This window comes from Schistosoma haematobium, chromosome 4 (genome assembly GCF_000699445.3).
Source record: "Schistosoma haematobium chromosome 4, whole genome shotgun sequence".
Classification (NCBI taxonomy): domain Eukaryota; kingdom Metazoa; phylum Platyhelminthes; class Trematoda; order Strigeidida; family Schistosomatidae; genus Schistosoma; species Schistosoma haematobium.
The window spans coordinates 36393617-36413786 of NC_067199.1; the positions used below are offsets into that span (position 1 = coordinate 36393617).

At 35.7% G+C, this 20170-nt stretch overlaps 2 protein-coding genes across 4 annotated transcripts in view; both read left to right on the forward strand.

Moving 5' to 3' along the window:
* DHX38 (Pre-mRNA-splicing factor ATP-dependent RNA helicase PRP16) overlaps nucleotides 1–15056 on the forward strand; it is a 39885-nt gene extending 24829 nt beyond the window's left edge. The window contains exons 12-18 of the mRNA XM_012937036.3: nucleotides 3150–3312; nucleotides 3970–4473; nucleotides 6172–6365; nucleotides 7512–7658; nucleotides 8671–12275; nucleotides 13089–13188; nucleotides 14732–15056. Of these exons, the coding sequence (XP_012792490.1) occupies nucleotides 3150–3312; nucleotides 3970–4473; nucleotides 6172–6365; nucleotides 7512–7658; nucleotides 8671–8752 (1090 nt within the window). The 3' untranslated portion in view covers nucleotides 8753–12275; nucleotides 13089–13188; nucleotides 14732–15056. The remainder of the gene's footprint in view (nucleotides 1–3149; nucleotides 3313–3969; nucleotides 4474–6171; nucleotides 6366–7511; nucleotides 7659–8670; nucleotides 12276–13088; nucleotides 13189–14731) is intronic.
* Nucleotides 15057–20084: 5028 nt separating this feature from the next.
* Nucleotides 20085–20170, forward strand: part of MS3_00007968 (uncharacterized protein) — a 49735-nt gene continuing 49649 nt past the window's right edge. For all 3 annotated transcript variants that reach the window (XM_051216305.1, XM_051216306.1, XM_051216307.1), the window contains exon 1: nucleotides 20085–20161. The gene's annotated coding sequence lies outside the window, so the exon portion shown is untranslated. The remainder of the gene's footprint in view (nucleotides 20162–20170) is intronic.

Consider the following 20170-nt stretch of genomic DNA (forward strand, 5'->3'; position numbering starts at 1 on the left):
ACTTTTCGCTATCTGCGACTTGTCCTTATTAATCCGAAGTCCAAATTCGTCAATTCGCTTTAAGACCGCTTCCACATGCTTGATGTGATCTGTTTCTGTTTGACTGTACACAACTACATCGTCGCCATATACCTCGACATTATCTAGATTCTTGAGCAGTAGTGTCATTAATCTTCTGAACGTGAACGGTGCACCCGCCAACCCGAACGGCATTCGTTTAAATTGATACTGTTTATCACGTACAGTAAACGCTGTCTTGCTTCGATCACTCTGTTTTATAGGCAGTTGCCAACAACCCGACCGTAAATCCAGCACTGTAAACACCGTGGCATTCTGTAGCCGATCTAATGTTTCCACCACTGTTGGCATTGCACAAGGCTTCAGGTCTGTTATATTATTCAATTCTCTGAAGTCGACACAAAATCTATACTTTCCATTTGGTTTCTTTACCAAGAGTACCGGCGAGCTATATGGGCTGTCCGCTTCCTCAATTATACCTTCTTTTAACATTTCCTGGACCTGACGATTTACCTCGGCCTCTAAATGCACCGGGACACGACGTGTTGCAAATATATTTACTCGACTGTTCTTTATCGGTATTTCGTGCTTTACTCTGTCACAAAATCCATACGGCTCCCCATCTCCAGTGAATAGTTTCGCATACTTTTTGCATAACTCGTGAATGTTTGGTTTCTTTGACGAGACATCCGCTGCAACTCTTATTTCAGCCACTTCGCTACTTTCGTGTATTGTCAATGAACCATATTTCGTGACCACCTTACCGCTTCTTAAGTCAACTATCGCTTTTACTTCTCTTAGGAAATCTGCTCCTAATATCGGTCTCGATAAGCTTGTGGTTACGACGAACGGAAAATTTATCTCAGCATCCCCCAACTTTACGATACTGTTAGATACGCCAAACACCTCTAACATATGGCCCCCTATCGTGTGGACAGCTAATGTACACGGCTTGATTCTCTTACATTGCTCTTTGCCTATTAACGATACTGCTGCACCCGTATCGATCAGACAAACTAAATCTCGCTCATTTATGTTCACTCTCGTATATACTGCCCCTCTGTCTACTAACGCAACAATCCCCAGATTCCTAGGATAGAAAGAACACTCGTTGTAACGTCTAACATATCTGCGTCTTCGTCTTGTTGGACAGTTTATCTTCCAATGTCCTGTCCCTCCATAAGCGTAACATTTATCGTTCCTTTTATTGTTCACTCGTATTGCTGCAATCTCACGCTCCAGCTCCTCAATCTTCTTCTCGACATTACTCATCTCCTGCTTTTCGCACCCGACCGAAGCTACTGTTCACGTCATCAGCTGACAAGTCACCTTCGCCAGTTCACTGATATCCATCGGTTACGCTGCGTTCACCAGTTTCAGCTGTTGGGAGACGGTGGCAGGCACACTCTCAACAAACTGTGACGCCAACAACTGTGCCTCCGACTCCTCATCCAGACTCGGCAGCGCACGGCGCAACAATCTGGTAAGCCCCACGGCCAGCACCAGTGGGTCACCATCGACCGGCAACCTCGCCAGCCGGAACTTCTGCGGCGCGTCCTCCCTGTCCACCGGGCTGTCAAACTCCGCCGCCAACCGCCCCGTGACTGTCTCCCATGTCGTCTTCCCGCCAGCACCGTCCAAGCTGTCATACACAGCCTTCGCCCTGCCTCTCAGAAGCGTCCCCAGCACCACCAGCTTCGGCTCCTTCTCTCCCACCAGCTCCGCCACGGCCTCAAACTCCTTCAGGAAGCTCAGCACATCTCCGTCCTCAAACTCCTTCGGCCATGGAATCTTCATCCTTAGTAGAGGCAGCGACACCAAATGTAGTGAAGGAGAATACGGGTGAGGACAACCCAATTGTATTTAGGACAAATTACAGAATTACTTGGTAAAATAGAAAAACCATATAGTAAATCGTTAATTTGCAAAATATTATTCTGTCATATCAAACCGGACTGTTGCTTTTGCAAACATCAATCCATTGTCTCGCATTTCATTGTTCATGCGATTTCTTACAAATTCCATTGTTTTCTCGCCCTTCTTTTCTTGATCTTCTCCATCTTCTGCTGCCAGACGTAACGTTCTTTTGACTCACGTTATATACTACTTATATCAGTATAAGTAGCACGCACCACACGATGTCTCTTTCAATATTGATTAAAAATATTTCAATTAATGATTGTTCTTATCGGCAACTTTCTCGAAATACAACGTCACTAACACTTTCAGTCATCATTCTGTTAGTTTAGTAAATAACTGGTGCATATTTTTGTAAGTCATTTCACTTCAAGCCATAAACTTAACTATATTTGTGTTTTTCACTATCCGGCATTTCGGGTTACATTTCACTTGACATTGCTGCCCAACTAGTTCTTTATGTTTTAACTATGGTGAATATTAGCTCGTTTTATAGGTATAACTTTCTGATATGACAATCCATAATATACCAGTTTTTACTTATTCGTTGATTTTACATTTGCTCTCCGTTATATACAAACGAAGAGTAGATGAATGGTAACTTCTAGGAATTATTTATGGACTATTATTACATATATTCTTATTGGGTAATTATTAAGTAACAAGATTATATGTATATTCATATTCCTTCCATCATAAGCTTTCATTTGACCTATTGGCTACTGTTATACGATTTGCCATTCTTAAGTAAATCGCGTGTCTGAAATATACGATTCGTATAATAGAGGCTGATATTTCTGTTCTGGACTGAACGGGATGGGCTAGGCGAGAAGTTTCTATATAGAGGACCAATAAGGACTCGGAGTTGACTCAAGGCTGCTAGTGCTTTTCGATGGATCATTGGTTTAGCCCAGGGGACAAGGTCACAGAAGTTGGTATTCTGACTGTCAAATTTGTCACATGATATTTGACAGGTCATAGAACATAACACTCTCATCTCCAAAACTGATAACAATCACAGTTCTAAGAAAGTGACTTATCCACTGAGTGTTTTGTTGTTAATATATTCCGTAAGTGAAATTTCAACAATCAATCTTACATGTTGAAGCTAGTTTTTTTCTGAAACTACATTTAGTCACTGATTTATCATTAAATTTTTAATGATATTACAAATTTTTATGTTTATTCTTTCCAATTATACATTTTGTTTTTAGAGTGTGTTACCGTTTATACACTATAAGTCAGTTTCAAGATGAAATGCTTATCACATCTGTTCCAGAAATTCAGAGAACTAATCTGGCCAATGTTGTTCTCTTATTAAAATCTTTGGGTGTTCAAGATTTAATGCGATTTCATTTCATGGATGCTCCTCCACAGGTATATCTAGTTTACCAAAAATTTATAAATCGAAAATTCCTTACAGTTTTGAAATTTTATTGAAAGTGTTGAGAAAAATATGTAAAACATATTTTTAGTGTTTGTATTGAACTACTAAGAGCTGTTTGGGAATTCACTTTTAAAAGAGTGCACTCACTCATCCCATTTATCGTCTATTCTTTATGATTAACTTGAATATTCAGCTTGTTCATTCAATTCTCAAACTACTCTCATACTATAGGCTCGAATCTTTCTCCTTGTTACACAGTTTTAGTTAGCTAGAGGTGTTAACACTAATCATGGGATAAATTACGTATGACTAGAAGTAATTTCTAGTTATTTCAACAATAATGGTTTTATTCTACTAACATTCCTAAATTATTCATACGATACTATTTTGTAAAGGATATAAGTTGGTCATTATTTCAGATCATTAGTTTGTAATTTATAGCTGTAGTACTCATAAGTTACCATATTTGACTCTTCTTTGATATTCTAAGTAGTTTTACTTTAAAAATACTGCTTGCATGTTAAAACCAATAAAAAGAAATAGTCGAACAAAAAATTCTGTTTCTATGTGTTTACATTGTTACAATTTATTGTTTTTTTTTGTGTACCTTAATTGGAATTGGGGTGCATTGTTCTGAATATTTGTAGGATAACATATTGAATTCAATGTATCAACTATGGATTTTCGGTGCTCTTGATAATACTGGTAGTTTAACAAATTTAGGTCGTCAAATGGTTGAATTTCCATTGGATCCAGCTTTGTCTAAATTATTAATTATTTCCTGTGATATGAATTGTTCTGAAGAGATTCTGACCATTGTATCAATGCTCTCTGTGCCAAGTGTATTCTACAGACCAAAAGGTCGTGAAGAAGAATCAGATAATGCAAGAGAGAAATTCCAAGTCCCAGAATCTGATCATTTAACACTATTGAACGTTTTCACTCAGTGGCGTAAATCAGGTTACTCATCAGCATTTTGTGCAAAACACTTTTTACACTTAAAAGCTATGCGTAAAATTCGTGAGGTTCGACAACAAATGAAAGAAATCATGGAACAACACAACATGAATTTACAATCGATCGGCAGTGATTGGGATGTTGTGCGTGAATGTTTATGTGCTACTTTCTTCCATCAAGCTGCTCGTATCAAGGTAAAGTCTGAATTACGTCTTTTATATTTTCTTGTGGAATGATCACTTGATTTTAAGGAAGTGGGATATTGACTTTAATGTTTCCTTTTTTCACATATTTCTACCGGTGAAGAATTCTTTTAGTCGAATCCCATCTAAACCTATTTGAAAAATTTTAAACGGTTATATTGCTTTGTATAAATTAGTGAACTGGCAATGATTATGTGAATTCGGGGCTCCTGTAACACTTAAGTAGTCAATCACAGTGTTTCAAACAATGTTTTTGGAGATTACCTGATGAACCATTAAAAGCCAAAGGGCATCGAATTTACATGTTGCATCCTAATTTATAATACTTTTGCTGAGCATATTCTCATGGCTGAACAGAGAATCAATCAGTGAACTTGTTTTCTCACTATTTCATAAATCCACTGAAACTGACCACATGGATTACCGTGTTCTGTTTATGATCAGAATTTCACAAGTTCTATTCTGTTTCGAATTGGTATTGATATATTGTTAAGAATCTGGTCAAAAACTAGTACAAAATATTTATCGTCGACTACTGTCTTGTTTTCCAACTGCTATCCTTTCATGAGGACAACTAACTTCATATCATCATTTTATTTAGTGTAGTTTAAAATAACCTAGATATTTTATAAATTAATTTCAAATTAAGGTGATCAATGCATAGCATCTTTAGACTACTCTTTTCTGCATATAGATTTTGAGCTGTATTATGGCGAATCCACATACATATGGATTAGTTTGTGATAAAATTGCCAAGAGTATGCTTTGACTTAGATAACACAAGAACAGAGATCATAACTGTCGAGTTTTTATAACGAGAAAATAAAGTTTGTCGGGAAGAGATTTAACGAGCGGTTGTGTTGGACATATTTAGGACTCAATTTATAGACAATAATTTCATTCCCGGGTCAATGTTTTTCTTTGTTCATATAATATACCCGTATCACATTGAATATTTAATTCATGGTTGCCACCTCAGATTATTATTTAATTTTTTTGTTAAGTTATTCCCACATTGTTGAGTATATTTACGAATAAACCTCTGAACGAACCTATTCATCAACTTGTTCTTCGAGTTTCTCTACTTTTAACGTGTTAATTAAATGTTTACTTGAAGCTCATTACACACTGTATTCGGAATTTCTGCAGAGTTTCAGCAATGGACGTTCCTCATTATGTTGAAGAAGAATTCTCATCGAAAATGACGCTAAGGCTTTAGTTACTAAAAGATAGTAAATAGTGCAAGATTGATTTCTCTCAGTTTTTTTCTTTTTTTTTGGTTAAGTAATGTATGTCATGACTGATGAAGTCCAAATATGTAGAGATTAAAACTGTTTCCACCAATGACATGTCGTTGTGTGGCAAACAGATTGGAATTCGACTCAGTGATTCTAATGATTAAGTGTCAGTCGTAAGACTTGAAGCTTCTAGTCTCAATCTCCAGTATGGTCGTGGGTACCTACTGGTGAATTGTCCCATAACAGGATGAATTAGCTGTTCGGTGCTCCTTGATGCCTAATACTACTCCAAATAGTAAGATAAATCTTTGATCAACACAACTCTTGCTAATTATCGTGATTATTCATGATGTATGATCTAATGAGTTTCTTACTCACATAATGATTAATAAATTTCTTCAGCACTTTTCATGACGCAAAATTTTTTTTGTAAACAAAATCAATTTTTCAGGGTTTAGGTGAATATGTGAATTTACGGACTGGTATGCCTTGTCATCTACATCCAACTAGTGCTCTATATGGAATGGGTTACACTCCAGACTATGTTATTTATCATGAATTAATTATGACAACAAAAGAATATATGCAATGTGTTACATCTGTCGATGGTAATTGGCTAGCTAAAGTTGGTCCTATGTTTTACAGGTAAATTAAATTGACATTTCCTAATGTTTTTGTTTTTCGATCAGTATGTGACTAAAATCGTATTTGTAGCATGAGAAGTTTGTGGAGATTGTTGAGCTTCATAGTTTACAACATGGATTGACCTTAGTCAGATAGCCTTTAAAAACCAGAACTCACTGAACAATTGTTTCGTTACGACCCCACCTGGAATCGAAATAGCTTTCTAGTGCTTCCTGCTCTTCAAGCGTTATCTAACTAAGGCAAACCCCTATTGGATGCTATAAATTCATATTTCATTGTGTGCATTGTAAAGTGATTCGATGGTTATCAGTATAAGAATAGAAGTAGGAGTGTCAAGGTGATATGAATACAGTTATTACGCCATGTAGAATATATTGTAATAAAACTATTCTTCGTTGCAAAACTGATAACGTAATTGACTTTTCTAACCTTTACTAATCCACACAATTAAATGCTTCCGAGTGCGAATTAGTGGCCTCGATGGATGACCTGCATAGCTAGCTTCGCAGGCGCAGTTGAACTGATAGCGTAAAATGACACAGTTCCCCTTTTATATGCGCCTTTATGTGTAAGATGAGTTGCCAAGACTGACAAATTCAATGTGCATACACTAGTTATCTTGTTCTAACTCAGCTAGGTATGTTGGTCTTTCCTCGAGACCACTTCGCATTCAGGAGTACCTACCAGCGTGGCATAAGTACAAGTTAAATTAAGTCATTTAAATCGTTGATTCTGCAAAGAGGAGTGGACACGACATCCGGATTCCGACGTATCCTTTAATATCATTTACAAAACTGGTTCTCTTTTGATCTCATTTTATGGTTTAGTCGTAAAATTTTTTTAATTTAATGAACAATATTCCCCACATAACAAGGGTGAACTTCTTTGTCGGTCCCTACCCTTATTTTCCCATTCTCTGTTAGAGCTTTACTTTGTGGTTGCAATGAAAATAATACCTTGTATAATTAGTATGGTTTCATATTATAGTTGATCTAATGTTTATGCACACCCTTATTTCTAATAGGGTTACAACACAATCCCAGTCCGACTACTATTCAGTTAGTCTTATTCACCTGGTATAATTTATTGCTAATGTTATGCTATGTGTAACACATTCACTCAATACTTTTTTCACTTATTTTTCAGTGTTAAAGATCCTAACCTTACTCGGTTGGAACGAAAGCGACAAGCTGAAGAACAACTCGTAGAAATGGAAAATGAAATGCGTCTGGCTGAAGAACAGCTTTCTCGTCGACGTGAAGAACTTTCAGCATCTATTGGTTCAAGTCGTTTGTAAGTAAACCATCTGTTAATTCTTGTTTAGGATAATCTTGTTTCAATATTTATTTTTTTCCAGTTATCCTAAATAGTCACTCTGCATTTAATCGACTAAAGAGTAGTGACCAATGTTATCTGGTTGGATTTTATCGGCCAACTTGTAATGCAGCTACTAGTTTGACTGACTCGACTACGGGTGTACTATTTTTTAAAAAGCTAAATGGTTGAACGTAGTTGACGGGAAACCTTGAACGTAGGTCTTGTACTTATTGGGATTCGTCCTCATTAAGAGATACGTGCAATCTTGTGGGATTTAATGCTCCATGTGAACTTAGAAACCACGTCACTCAGCTTTACAGATTGAGATGTTGCCACTAAGGTAATCGCCCCTCAGCTGACCGCTTGTAGGACTCAGATATTTACAAATGATTGGTCACTAAATGGTGACCAATATTACCTTTGTCTAGTCCTTTGGTGCTGATTATCTACCGTCAACCTACCTACCATTTCAATGTCATCACTTTGTATTATTAAACACTGGGAAGTCGTAGCTGTATATACTCGTTGATGAGTATTGGTGTAATAAAAAGCGTATGATAATTTTAACACCTAAAATCTAAGGATAGATAAAGAGTGAATACATCTGCGTCATTGCGACTGATTGTAAGCTATTCCACACGATGTTTTCAGTCATTAGTTACGATAATCGAGCGAACTCTTACAAGGTAATCTTTATCCAACTACACGGCTCAGTTCAACAGTTAACAACTTCATGTAGTAATGCTACGATTTGGTTTGGCTGCTTTACAACTTTTTTTCCTAACTTGATTCTACACCAGCAACTACCTCTCGCTGAAGTATTTTTTGCTTATCCTCTCCTTCCCTTCCCATGCCTTCAAAAGTGTTATTTTACCTTGTATCAAAAACCTTTTGTTGTCTCTATTGTATATGAGTTTCATATGGTTTTTCTAAAGGAAAAAACTTAAAATATTTTCCTCCACTTTCTTTTTATCTCTCTTTTCTACAGGCGACCAATAATTACACCTGGTATGCGCACTCCTGGTACTCCTTTGGTGTCTAAACGTCCTGGCAGTAGACTTGGTTTATAATCATATCTGTTGTACGATTATTAATTAATGTACATATTTTATTTTTGTAAAATATTTTCAAATATAAATTAAAAGTTCATCTTTCAAATATATTTATCTTACCACAATTTGTCTTCTTATTCTATTATTAATATTATTATTATTAATTACAATAATCTATATATGGTACTTGCATGTGTAGTTAATCTGATTGTTTCGTAGTTACACCTAAATGGATTATTTCTGTAAGAGTAATCCTTCATCAAATAATTCTGTCATTTGATCTAATACAACTTCGATATTATACATACCTTGTGATGTTTGCTAAGTACAGGGTTATTGTAGAGATTGTAATAATTTCAATAGTTGAGATCATAAGTCAATTGAAGCTAGACCACTATGGAAAGCCTGGAAGCACTGGACAAGCATATACTTTATGATGTTAATCATTTCATTTCATACTTCTTAACTAGGAAATCAAATTAACAAGATAGATATGGTTTGTTTAAAACTAGAAATATAGATCTATTAACAGCAAAAAAAAAACTAGTTCAACCCTTAATATCAAAATGATATTATATTTGTAATATCCCAATGAGTAGAAAGATGAATTTTTGATATTTCATGACCTAGTGTAAGTAGTAAAACTACTCATTGGGATATCATAACTATATCATCATTTTACTGTGAACATTCTATTCACTGTAGAGTTCATTTGAAATTGTCAGGTTTAGTAATAATACCTAAAGGTGTGTCTAGAGTCTTAAAGGTAGACAAACAACTGTTTCTCGACACTTTTAGATTTCTGAAGTTCTGTAAATCTGTGGAACGATTTTGTTTTTGCTGGTATTATATTCTCTAGGTCAATTTGTTTAGTTGGGGAGCGTTCAGTATTTTCTTGAACAACATCATTAGCGCTTTCACGAAATAGCCCCTGATGATGAACACAAAACTACAAAAAACAATCACCTGAGCTGTATATCTTCTCTATCATTGCTCTTCATTTATATTCAGCGTTGTTTTGTTGGTTGTATGCACGATTGTTCTATACAGTGTTCTAATAAGCATATGAAATAAGTTTTTGAAGATAATTAAGAGTGAGTTAGATTCACCGTGTTATTGTTATTTGGTTGATTGTCTCAAGTGACGTAACAATCACACAACGTAATTATCAAACTAATTTCGATTTCTGTGTGTAGATTTTAGCTGAATAAGAGTAATTATATATGGTCTAGTAGATGTGACTCGTGTTAGTGAACGCACATTAATTGATTGGAGCCCTCACAACCAGTGGTTAAAGATAATGGCTGTTATAACTCGGAATCGGTTATCACAGTGTTAAACATTCATCCACTCTTTGTCTTCATGTAGAATTTGAGCTTCTTCATTCCTATATATATACCTTTTCAAATAATATTTAGTCTTTCTCATTACCAATGATACTATTATTAGTTTAACTCTTGTTTTTCTTCTCGTACTGATGTGATATAACAACTTGGGCTAACGCGCATTTGTGCTAGTCTCTATGTTGATTATAACTGACTGAATAAATGTAATGAGGCCACTGATTATATTGTAATTTAAAATTAATCTGATAGACACAATAGGTCATTTAGCTAAATTAGGTTTCAAAATGTTACAAGGATTTATAATTGCAGACGAAACTGCCGAAATTTTTTTAAAACACTTATATTTCATCACCGACATTCAGTACATCTTCCCTATATTCCAATGACTTTGAGCTGTAAGGATATATTAAATGCTGCTACATGTTTGCAATTTCCGTACTGACTGAATTGATTTTGATCATAAAAATAACCATATGATTAGTAGGCATTCTAGATATGTGTATCATGTATCATTTCACTCCAATAATAAGCGTTGAACCTAGTCACGTTATGTACTAATAGCTAAAAATGACTATATATATAGAAAATACTGTCCGTTATTTTAAGAGTAGTTTATATTAAGCTGTTTATCATATTAGTTTATTCTATCATTGGTTTTCAAATTCTCAGTTTCTTTGTGTTTTTTTCGTCTTCAGCTGAATAGTGAACATTAGCAGCGTACTTATTTTGTATGGTATTGCGTGATCCTAGACTACACTTAACAGATATTCCGAATTCTTTCATCTTCATTCATCATCCTGTTTAATTAAGACCCCTTTTTTGGATGTATCAAGTTTTAATTTCGGTAAACGTATAATATACTAACAACTTGGAGGGATTTATCAGGTAGTCAGGAAACGCTACCTAGATACAAAACAATTGACAGGAAAGTGAAACACTATAACAGTGGAATAATAGCTTTGATCTCAATAATCAACCTTCAGATGCCAAATTGTTCTTCGTAGTAAATGGAAAAGGTTAGGTTTCGCATATTACGTATCGGGCTAATGTTGTAATTCAAGGCTATCACTCCATAGAGTTTTTGTCACCAATTGACACCGGCGATAATGCAAAAAGGTCAGGATGACGTATTAAGAGTGAAGCTGGAGTTCTGAAATGGGTTTACAAATTAAGGTTAAGATTTTCATCATAAACTGACATTAGCTATGATCCAGTGCTTTGTCACCCTTTTGTTTACAAACTTGAGAAACTTAGGTCTGGGATTTAGAGTGAGTGTGAAAAGGAAACATTACTTAGCGTCACCAAACGTTTTTGACTACACAATCGATGACGTAACTATTTTGACACAATCTTCTTTAGAGTAGATTCGTCATGTAATTTAGCATAAACACCACCTAAGATTTACGTTATCGTTGCGTAATGCGTATTTTTATTGATTTAAAACACTCCAAAAACCAAATATCGTCATTTTCCACTAGGTTAGTATTAACATACACGTTATTTATCACCCCACTTTAAACTTTACGCAAAACAATTGAGATGTCATCTTAATTTAGGTTGGTGAACTCAAGGCCGTCGGTACACTATACTTATACCATTATTTCTTTACTTTCACACTAGTTGACTGCTCCGTAAATTTTGTGACCAACTGCTGAATAGTCAAAACATGTGTTTCGTCCTGTTTGGAATTCGTCAACTGGGTATGTTAACATCCTTAGCGGGTGTCGTCTCTACTGAAATTTAGAAATAGTATACGTCTTGTTAATTTACTGAGTTAAAACAAACACCCTTTTATTGACCGTTATCAGTCGTATATTTTAAGAACTCATGTTTTATTCAGTTAAAAATTCTGTTGTGGTGTATTAAGGGCATGAATATTAAAATTGGTCAATTGATTTACCATATTACAGACCATTTTACTATAACTAGCCTATTATTGAATGAATAAGATTGTCATTTATGTATCATATATTGAGATATTCCTAAAAATACTCATGAAGAGCTCTACTGTATAAATACTTCAGTGTATTTTGAGAGATTTTTTCCCTTTAATTTCATATCCTGTTTGTTACTTTTTTTCTTCACAAATACTGTTTCGATTTAGTCGAGTGAACATTTGCAGGATCCTGAACAAGTTGAAGAAGCTTTGGGTATTTTAAAAGATGACAAAGAATTTGAGGAATTCGAAAAAGAAAGTATGTTGTACTTTTTAATTATGATTATTAGCACTTTTTTTCCCGAGTGTCATATAAGTAAATTTAACGAACTTAACATATTTATTATTTCTTTGTAACGGATACTGGTTTAAAAAGAAAAGCATTTTGAAGTATGCTATATATACAACTTAACAATTATAGTGTAATGGATGCTATTCACAAGGATGTTTGTAAGTAGTGTGTAGCGGAACGTGGCGTCCAAGTTGCAACAGTTGTCAGGCATAGCGAAGACTTTCAGTGTACTGAAAGCACAACGTTGACATAACACACCGAAAGTTCCAAATGGACGATTGACGGCTATGTATGTGTACTATGTAAATACTTGTAACTTGTAATAAATATGCATACATCCTGCCCATTGTCGTGTTTTACACTGGGAATAAGATGTGTGCTGAATAAGTTGTTAGTATTTATAAAAATAAAAAGCAATTTAATGTGCGAAAACATTGAATAGACGAGGAAACTTTTATATTAGGCGTTTTGAGTGTTTATTTAACCTCTAGTATAGTTCTGTTGATTCCTTATCGAGGCTTCAACTACATGACCGAATAATGCGTCAGATTCGGCAAACTAAAACACAAAACTATCTGTGAAGACGGTATTATAATTGCGAAATTATGTGAAGCAAAATACAAACATCAACTAGTCAGGTGTCCATAGTATTGACTAAGTCAAAGATTTCTTCCTATAATAAACCTATAGATTTATTTACAATGAAATAGGATGTGATTATATTTGTGTCCATTGGATTAAAAGTGTTTATATGTCATGTTTCTATTTCGTTTAAATTAGCTTGGACAGCATCAGAGGAAGAGATTTCGGATCTGCAAGTATGGGATGATAAATGGGATTGTGAAGTTGAGATAGATGACCAGTTTACTCAATATTTAAGGTGAGTGTTGATGTGACTAATTTTTCTTTGTTTCATTATTTCAAAGGTTATTATTCGTCTAAAGATTCTTGGATTTCTGTTCATTACTTGTCGTATATTAGTATGTTTGCTTTTCCAGTGATATGTTTTTAGATTGTTCATTGTATTGTGTTACATATGTGATGGCAACTTTACTGATTGTTCCCATATAAGGTCAAATGTTATGTGAATGTTTTTCTTAGATGTGGCTTCGGATGGAGGAAACTTTATGTACAGTGACTAAATTAGGAGATACACCTGGGAATTTCTGAATATTTCATTCCGTATTACAGAAATTACTCCTTTGAAAATGACGATTAAATCTCGAGTTTGTCTGTTGAACGGATGGTAGTGAGGTAGAAGCGAAGTGTGATAATACGTCATGTCGTCAAGAATACTTGAATACCTGTTTGCTCATTCTATTTTCTCAAACCTTCTGAAAATACTGATTGACCTGGTGAAGTATAGTTAGCAATTGCATCATCTTTTACCATCCTTGCTATTACTGATACCGATTGAATCCTGTTGGCTGCCGTTACGATGGAGATTTCGGTCCGAGCACGACCTTCATCAAGTTGTCAATTACGATACTAATATATTAACTGGTAATTTTAACATAAATTGGACTCCCAACTGTTCTTTGAATTGATTATTTGCATTCATAATTAAGACCTTGTAGTGAACATGAACACGAGTGGGGGCAATCGAATGTATTTGAACACGAAATTACTGAATGTCTCACTAAAATCTGAGAACTATAAAGCAAATAGTTAATTTGCAAAATATCAATCCATTATGATAAGATGGTTGTTGGAGGTAGTCAACACGAAACCCTGGACCCAGGTTTCGTGCTACTTGGCACTCGTCAGCAAGGTGTACCGGTAATCTTGAGGGAACTGGCGCTCCTTGACGGATCCAATCCCGTGTCCAGGGTTTCCTGTTGACTACCTCCAATCATCATCTTATCTCGACATAGTGCACGCAATGTCGAGTCACCTAGACTAGCGTCCAGATTGCAACTTGATTGATAGCATTCGATCTGTACCAAGAAGGACTTGACACACATGACATTGATCACCACCCAGTGATCAACCAATTGTGAATCAATCCATTGTCTCGAACTTAACTGCTCCTTTTGCAAATCTCAGTCCATCGCCTCAGATTTCACTGTTCGTGCATTTTCATACCAATTGCTTTCCGTTCCCGTCTCAGTTCTTTCCTTCTTGATCTTCTACTGAAATACATTCTATTCCGGACTATCGTTATATACTACTTATGTGGATATAAGTAGCCCACACCACAACTTGAGTAAAATCACACAGTCAACAAATTTTTCATCTACTTAAGCTTTTATAAATCAGATTTAAAAAAGAAGAGACTAATTTCTGTTTAAGCAGTATAAATGTGCACTCTCCAAGTCCATAACATTTAAGGGTTCCACATGGATTTTGTACATTAAGTTATAAAATACACGATTCAAATTTCTTAATATCAAGGCGACTAAGATTATTCTTTTTATTTTCAGACAAGAATTGACCAAACTTGGCCACTTACACGAAACTAATTAAATTCATTGTTAAATATTTCAAATAAATCATTATCACGATGATTGCGTTCCAAATAAACTATTTGTAATGAATAATACGTTCACATTCCTCGTGTTACAAGTTTTTGACTTTCCGATTTAGACAACAATTGAGAAAATTCATATTTCCTACGTCTTTGCGCACATCGTTAAAGTGAGACGAATACTTATAGAGAGGTGCAAGCATTCTTAAAATGATGTGATTACAAAAGTAAATCACTTTGCCAAAAGAGGATAATCTACTGTCGTTGAATGTGTGCTGGATTACCTTAATCGTCCGTATGCGAAATAAACTATTTGACTACTTTGTGGTGATATAGACTTTTATAAACGAAGCCAATCGAAAAATCAAACTAAAGTTTTCATTGGATATCGTTATTTGGGCTTAAATAATGAAAAGACACCAAAATCATCAATTTGAAGTGTGAATTTCCCCCACAATCTTAAATTCTAGAAAACAGTACATTGTCGAACATATAAATCCAAAGATATAGTGAGAACGGACTTACGCGTATATAGATAACAGTACATCGGATCTATTAAGAAGACGTTTATTGCGCATTTATCATGAAACAATATAAATAGGGCAACTTCAGTAACCAAAATCTTTAACTGGTATAGTTAAGCAAAGCATAAATAAGAATGCCTATTATATCACAAGGTATTATGCATATCATATATACGTTGTCACAAGAACATCCTTATTAAAGTTATAGAATTGAAAAGTAAGAAGGAAGAAATTTTATTTGACCAAATGGTGAACTACTGGTATCGTTGAAGCAACCAAACATATCACAGATAAACAAAGTGAAATGAAATGAAAGTACCATAATTGGGTAAAGATGTACCATACTATAGTTTGAATTAAATTAGATATCCACCATGAGAAAAAACATTTATGAAGAAAATATTGGTACAGTGCTTGTTCTACTATACCGTTGTTCATTAACATGATATAAGGTAGCTGTCCCCAACCGAATGAACAGCCTGCATATAAAATAATCATTAGAATATTCACGGTTGTTGATGGCTGAATGAGTACTTTATCAACAAGCGACTACAATAGGGAAGTTATGGTAAATTGGTATTAGGATAGTTTGAACACTAGATAAGAATGTTTTGATTTAAAAAATTTAGCGTATATTTCTTACATCAAAGATAATTGGCCATATATTGGCCCTACAGTCTATGTCAATTAAATCTCAATAAGTGAGCATGATTTAACAAAGCTTTTAATAAAGTAACCGACTGCGTGGTACTAATTAGTGAAAGTGATTGATTACATAATCTTAAAGTAGTTTTGATCTGAAAGTTTCTACAAGGTGAATACATTTCTTAACTATAACTTCAAGATAAATTTACTAACTGGAATAGATTGAAATGTAACTTAACTGTGAGAAATTACATATTTTCGGATTGTAGCTATCACTGGATTATAGAACGCATATCTCATGCTATTTGGTATTTGTCAGTTTTATGTAACTCACATTAACTTGGTACTGGTGTTATTTTGTGTTGTCATAACCAGTTGATGGGTAACAGGCTCCATAGATGCAAGACCACTGGTAGAAGGCAGTCGTGGTAGTGGGTGGCTCTTAGCGACCGAGTGTAGTTGAACAGTATCGATAGGTCCAGTGAATTACCTGTCTACTTCAAGTGAAGAAATAGGGTGTAAAAAGTAACTAATACAACTGCAAAGTAGGAAAAATAAGGCAAACTGAACTTGAAGTCCACTTTGGTCTAGACGTGTAGAGAGCCTATGATGTCTGAGTGGGGCGCAGAAGTGTTCGTACGTGCTAGATCAACGCAAGTGAGGGCTTGATCAAGCCGTTTTACAAGCGTATGTAATTCATCTGCCATGCGTAATTCGGAGGGAATACTGTTCCATATTATTGCATACTTGATGGGGAAGAAGTTTTCCCGAGTTTTTGATCTGTGTTTCTCAACTTTGATCGTAGATACTTTGTTTCGAAGTCCGTATTCATGTGTGTCTTGGGCAAGAACTATCTTACATGTTGAATAAGTAAGCCTTTTGAGTAGTTTGAAGTGGAGAATCAAATTAGACCTAAGCCTTCTGTTCCATAAGGGTTCTATTCCTAAGATTTGTCATCGAGAACTGTAGTCAGTGATCGATTCAGTCTTAAGTATTTTTCGAGGGAAGTCTCAGTGTATTCCTTCCACCTTTAGTATATCAGATAGGCGTAGGTTGGATAATAAGAACGAGCAGTATTCAACGATAGGTCTTACACAAACTTTATAAAGAAGGATTTTAGATTCATTTTGATAGAAATTACGGAGAATGAAGCTAAGCAATTTCCGAATGTTAGGTGCTTTGGTTGAGATGTGTCCAGAGAATTTAAGACTGAGTAATGTACCCCTAGGTCAGTTACTGATGCCAGTGTGGGCAGTGTGTTGTTGTTAAGTGTTAGTTTTATTTTAAGAGACGTATCTCCTATACATAACCAGCCGCATTTCTCTGTGTTGAGCTCTAACCTCCAGCGTTTGCGCCAGTCGTCTACCATGTTGAGTTAATGTTGAATTGTTTGCATAGTACTACGTACATCGCAAATGTCAGTTTTATAGACGACTTTTAAGTCATCGGCGTAGAGGTAGGCCTTACCTGTGCTAAGGCATTCGCATATATTGTTGATGTAGATTCTAAAGAGCAATGGACCGAAGACACTACACTGCACAACACCACTGATTATTGGTTGAGGTGTGGATGTTTTAGAGTTAATCTTGTTTATTTGGTATCTGTTCGTAAGAAAAGATTTGATCCATTGCAAAAGGGGATTTATAATTCCGACTGACTTAAGTCTTTCGATTAAAAGATTATAAGGTACTTTATCAAAGGCTTTCTTAATATCGAAGTATAGTAGAACCACTAGTTTCTTCTGGTCACGTATGCGAGCAGTCTCGTTAAAGAATTCTACCAGACATGTACTGCAAGACCTTGTTCTAATGAAACCGTGTTGTGACGAGTCTGTTAGATCTTCCTTAAGTAGGTGATCAGATAGTTGATTTAGTATCACTTTTTTAATTATGCGTGATATAACTTGAGTGATATTTAAAGATCTGCAGTTTTCGACCATGTTTCTCGGTCCTGATTTGTGTTTGGGAAGAACATACGTTACCTTCCAGGTTTCCGGATATGTACCTGTCTCTAAAGATAATGTGTATATTTTGAGTAGTAGCGTCTGTATATCCGGTATGTATACTGCGGCACTATTGAGGCATAAGTGGATTGACATTTTTGGATAGCTGAGTGGTTGGGCTGAGGGTGAGTAGTTGCAGCTGCTTTATGTGCAGTCTTGTTCTTAGGACTAATGACAGCATGCAGCGTGCCTCCAATTTTGGGTGGGGTAGTGTATAGTGTTTTAGGATTTGTGCAGTGACAAGCGCTGTAGCTGCCGCGGCTACGTAGACTGGGTTGATTAGTTTGCGTTCTATTGCGGTTTCGACGCTGGATAGCAGTCCTGTCATGAATGATTCTAATCTTTTTAAATGTTGGAATACGCTTTAGTAATGACTGACTATTGAGGAGGTGATTAGCTTCAGTGATAGCACGGAACTTAAATAGAATGGACAGGAGGCTTTAGTGTGTGCTTTATGTAGTCTTCTTGTTACACACCAAGAATGCGACAATCCACATCCTTGTAGTAGAGTATTTTTAGCAATCTTCACGTTCGCACTATCAGGTATATAATACACAATGACATTCCGCATACACTGAAGTCTTTTCAACACTTCAGATCATATATGGTCTATTACTTTTTCAGTGTTTTCTTAGAATTTCGAGACCGGGATTTTCTGGAACATTGATTGAATATTTGTACGGCACTAAGTCTTGGACAGTTTGGGTGAAGCTAAGTTCTGTTTGGCTGTTTTTAGATCTACCAGTGGTGAGATTATTGAAGTTTATATCAAAGCTTTCAAGGTCGATATGGTTACATACAGACCACACTGTCACACTGCCTAAATACTGCTCAAAACATGTGGTGCTTTTGTTTGGACTGAAAAATGATGTCAACTCTAACGGTATGTGACTGCTCTTATTTATATCTATAAACGAGATTCAGGGTAGTGATATGTCATGCCCAAGTAAACGGTGCACGTTTAGTGTAGCTGAAGGAAGATCAGAGTAGGATGCCGACTGATCAGTGTGTTTATAAAGCTTCACATTATTCGCTTTAGTGACTAATTTAGATCTTTTGCAGGTGCTATAGGCATCAGGATAGATTATATGTTTTTTAGATGGTTTGGACATTGTTGGAAGTAATGTTAATTTAAAGTTTAATTAAGTGAACAGCGACAGTTATAACTTAGGTTATTAGACGTGTAAAGTTCTTTGGTAGGACCAAATCCTGTATTAGTCAAGAGCAAATATATTGAAGTTGATGGGCGAAAAGATGTAGACAGAGTGAAAACTAGCGAAGTGAATGTATGACGTTGAGTACCAAAATGAGGTGTCAGGTTGATAGAACCCTATCAGTGATGAATTATTTATCGCTAATAAATGTTAAATTAAAGGAAAAAGCTAATAGGAAAACAAAATAATACCACGTGAAAAAAAGTTACAACCTTCAAAAGAGTTATAAATTTGTGACAGTAAGTACAGGAACGGGCAAACAAGTGTATGTAGGCCTAAGACATAGGTCTTAAGATGACCGACTCAACCGTTTGTGTTTACTGTCACTGACCTGGAGGGGAATAAAGGGTAGTCTGATAATGGCACACGATGGATTAAGTACACCAAATCACAACAATACGAGCATATTGACAGAAAATCATTCCGACGCTCCTTGACGCAACCCTCGAAATAGAGCACACCAAAGAGAGGACAACCAGATACGCCCTTAATCTTCTCATTACGAGTTGCCCCATTTGGAATGCTCTCCCTGATGAAGTGGTCACAACCTCGACAGTGGATAGCTTGAAAATGAGACTTGACAAACATGCACTCACTCACGAATTATCATCTTCCTCTTGGACCAGTTATGTATGATCCATGTCTCATAATTTACCTGCTGTTATCATTACCGTATATCAGTGACTAATCTCTACCTCGCTTATTATCTTCTCCGTTCCCCTCTCGTTCTTAGAATACAAGCTCGTGACAAGGATATTCGAAATCAGACTTCACTGAGACTAGTAAAGTGGTTGTACTTCACTGATTGTAAGTTTTTGCAAATTAACACTATTCCTTTAAACCAGGAAGGAAGTACGTGAAAATCAGTCCTTTCACACAATCCCATCATAGAGACATTGGATATTGACAACAGAATATTTGTAGGAAACGTAGCGGACGGACGAAATTTCGTCCGAGATTTGTCGTTATCGTGGTAGTTTTGTCCATAAACTTCATCACATGTAAGTTTC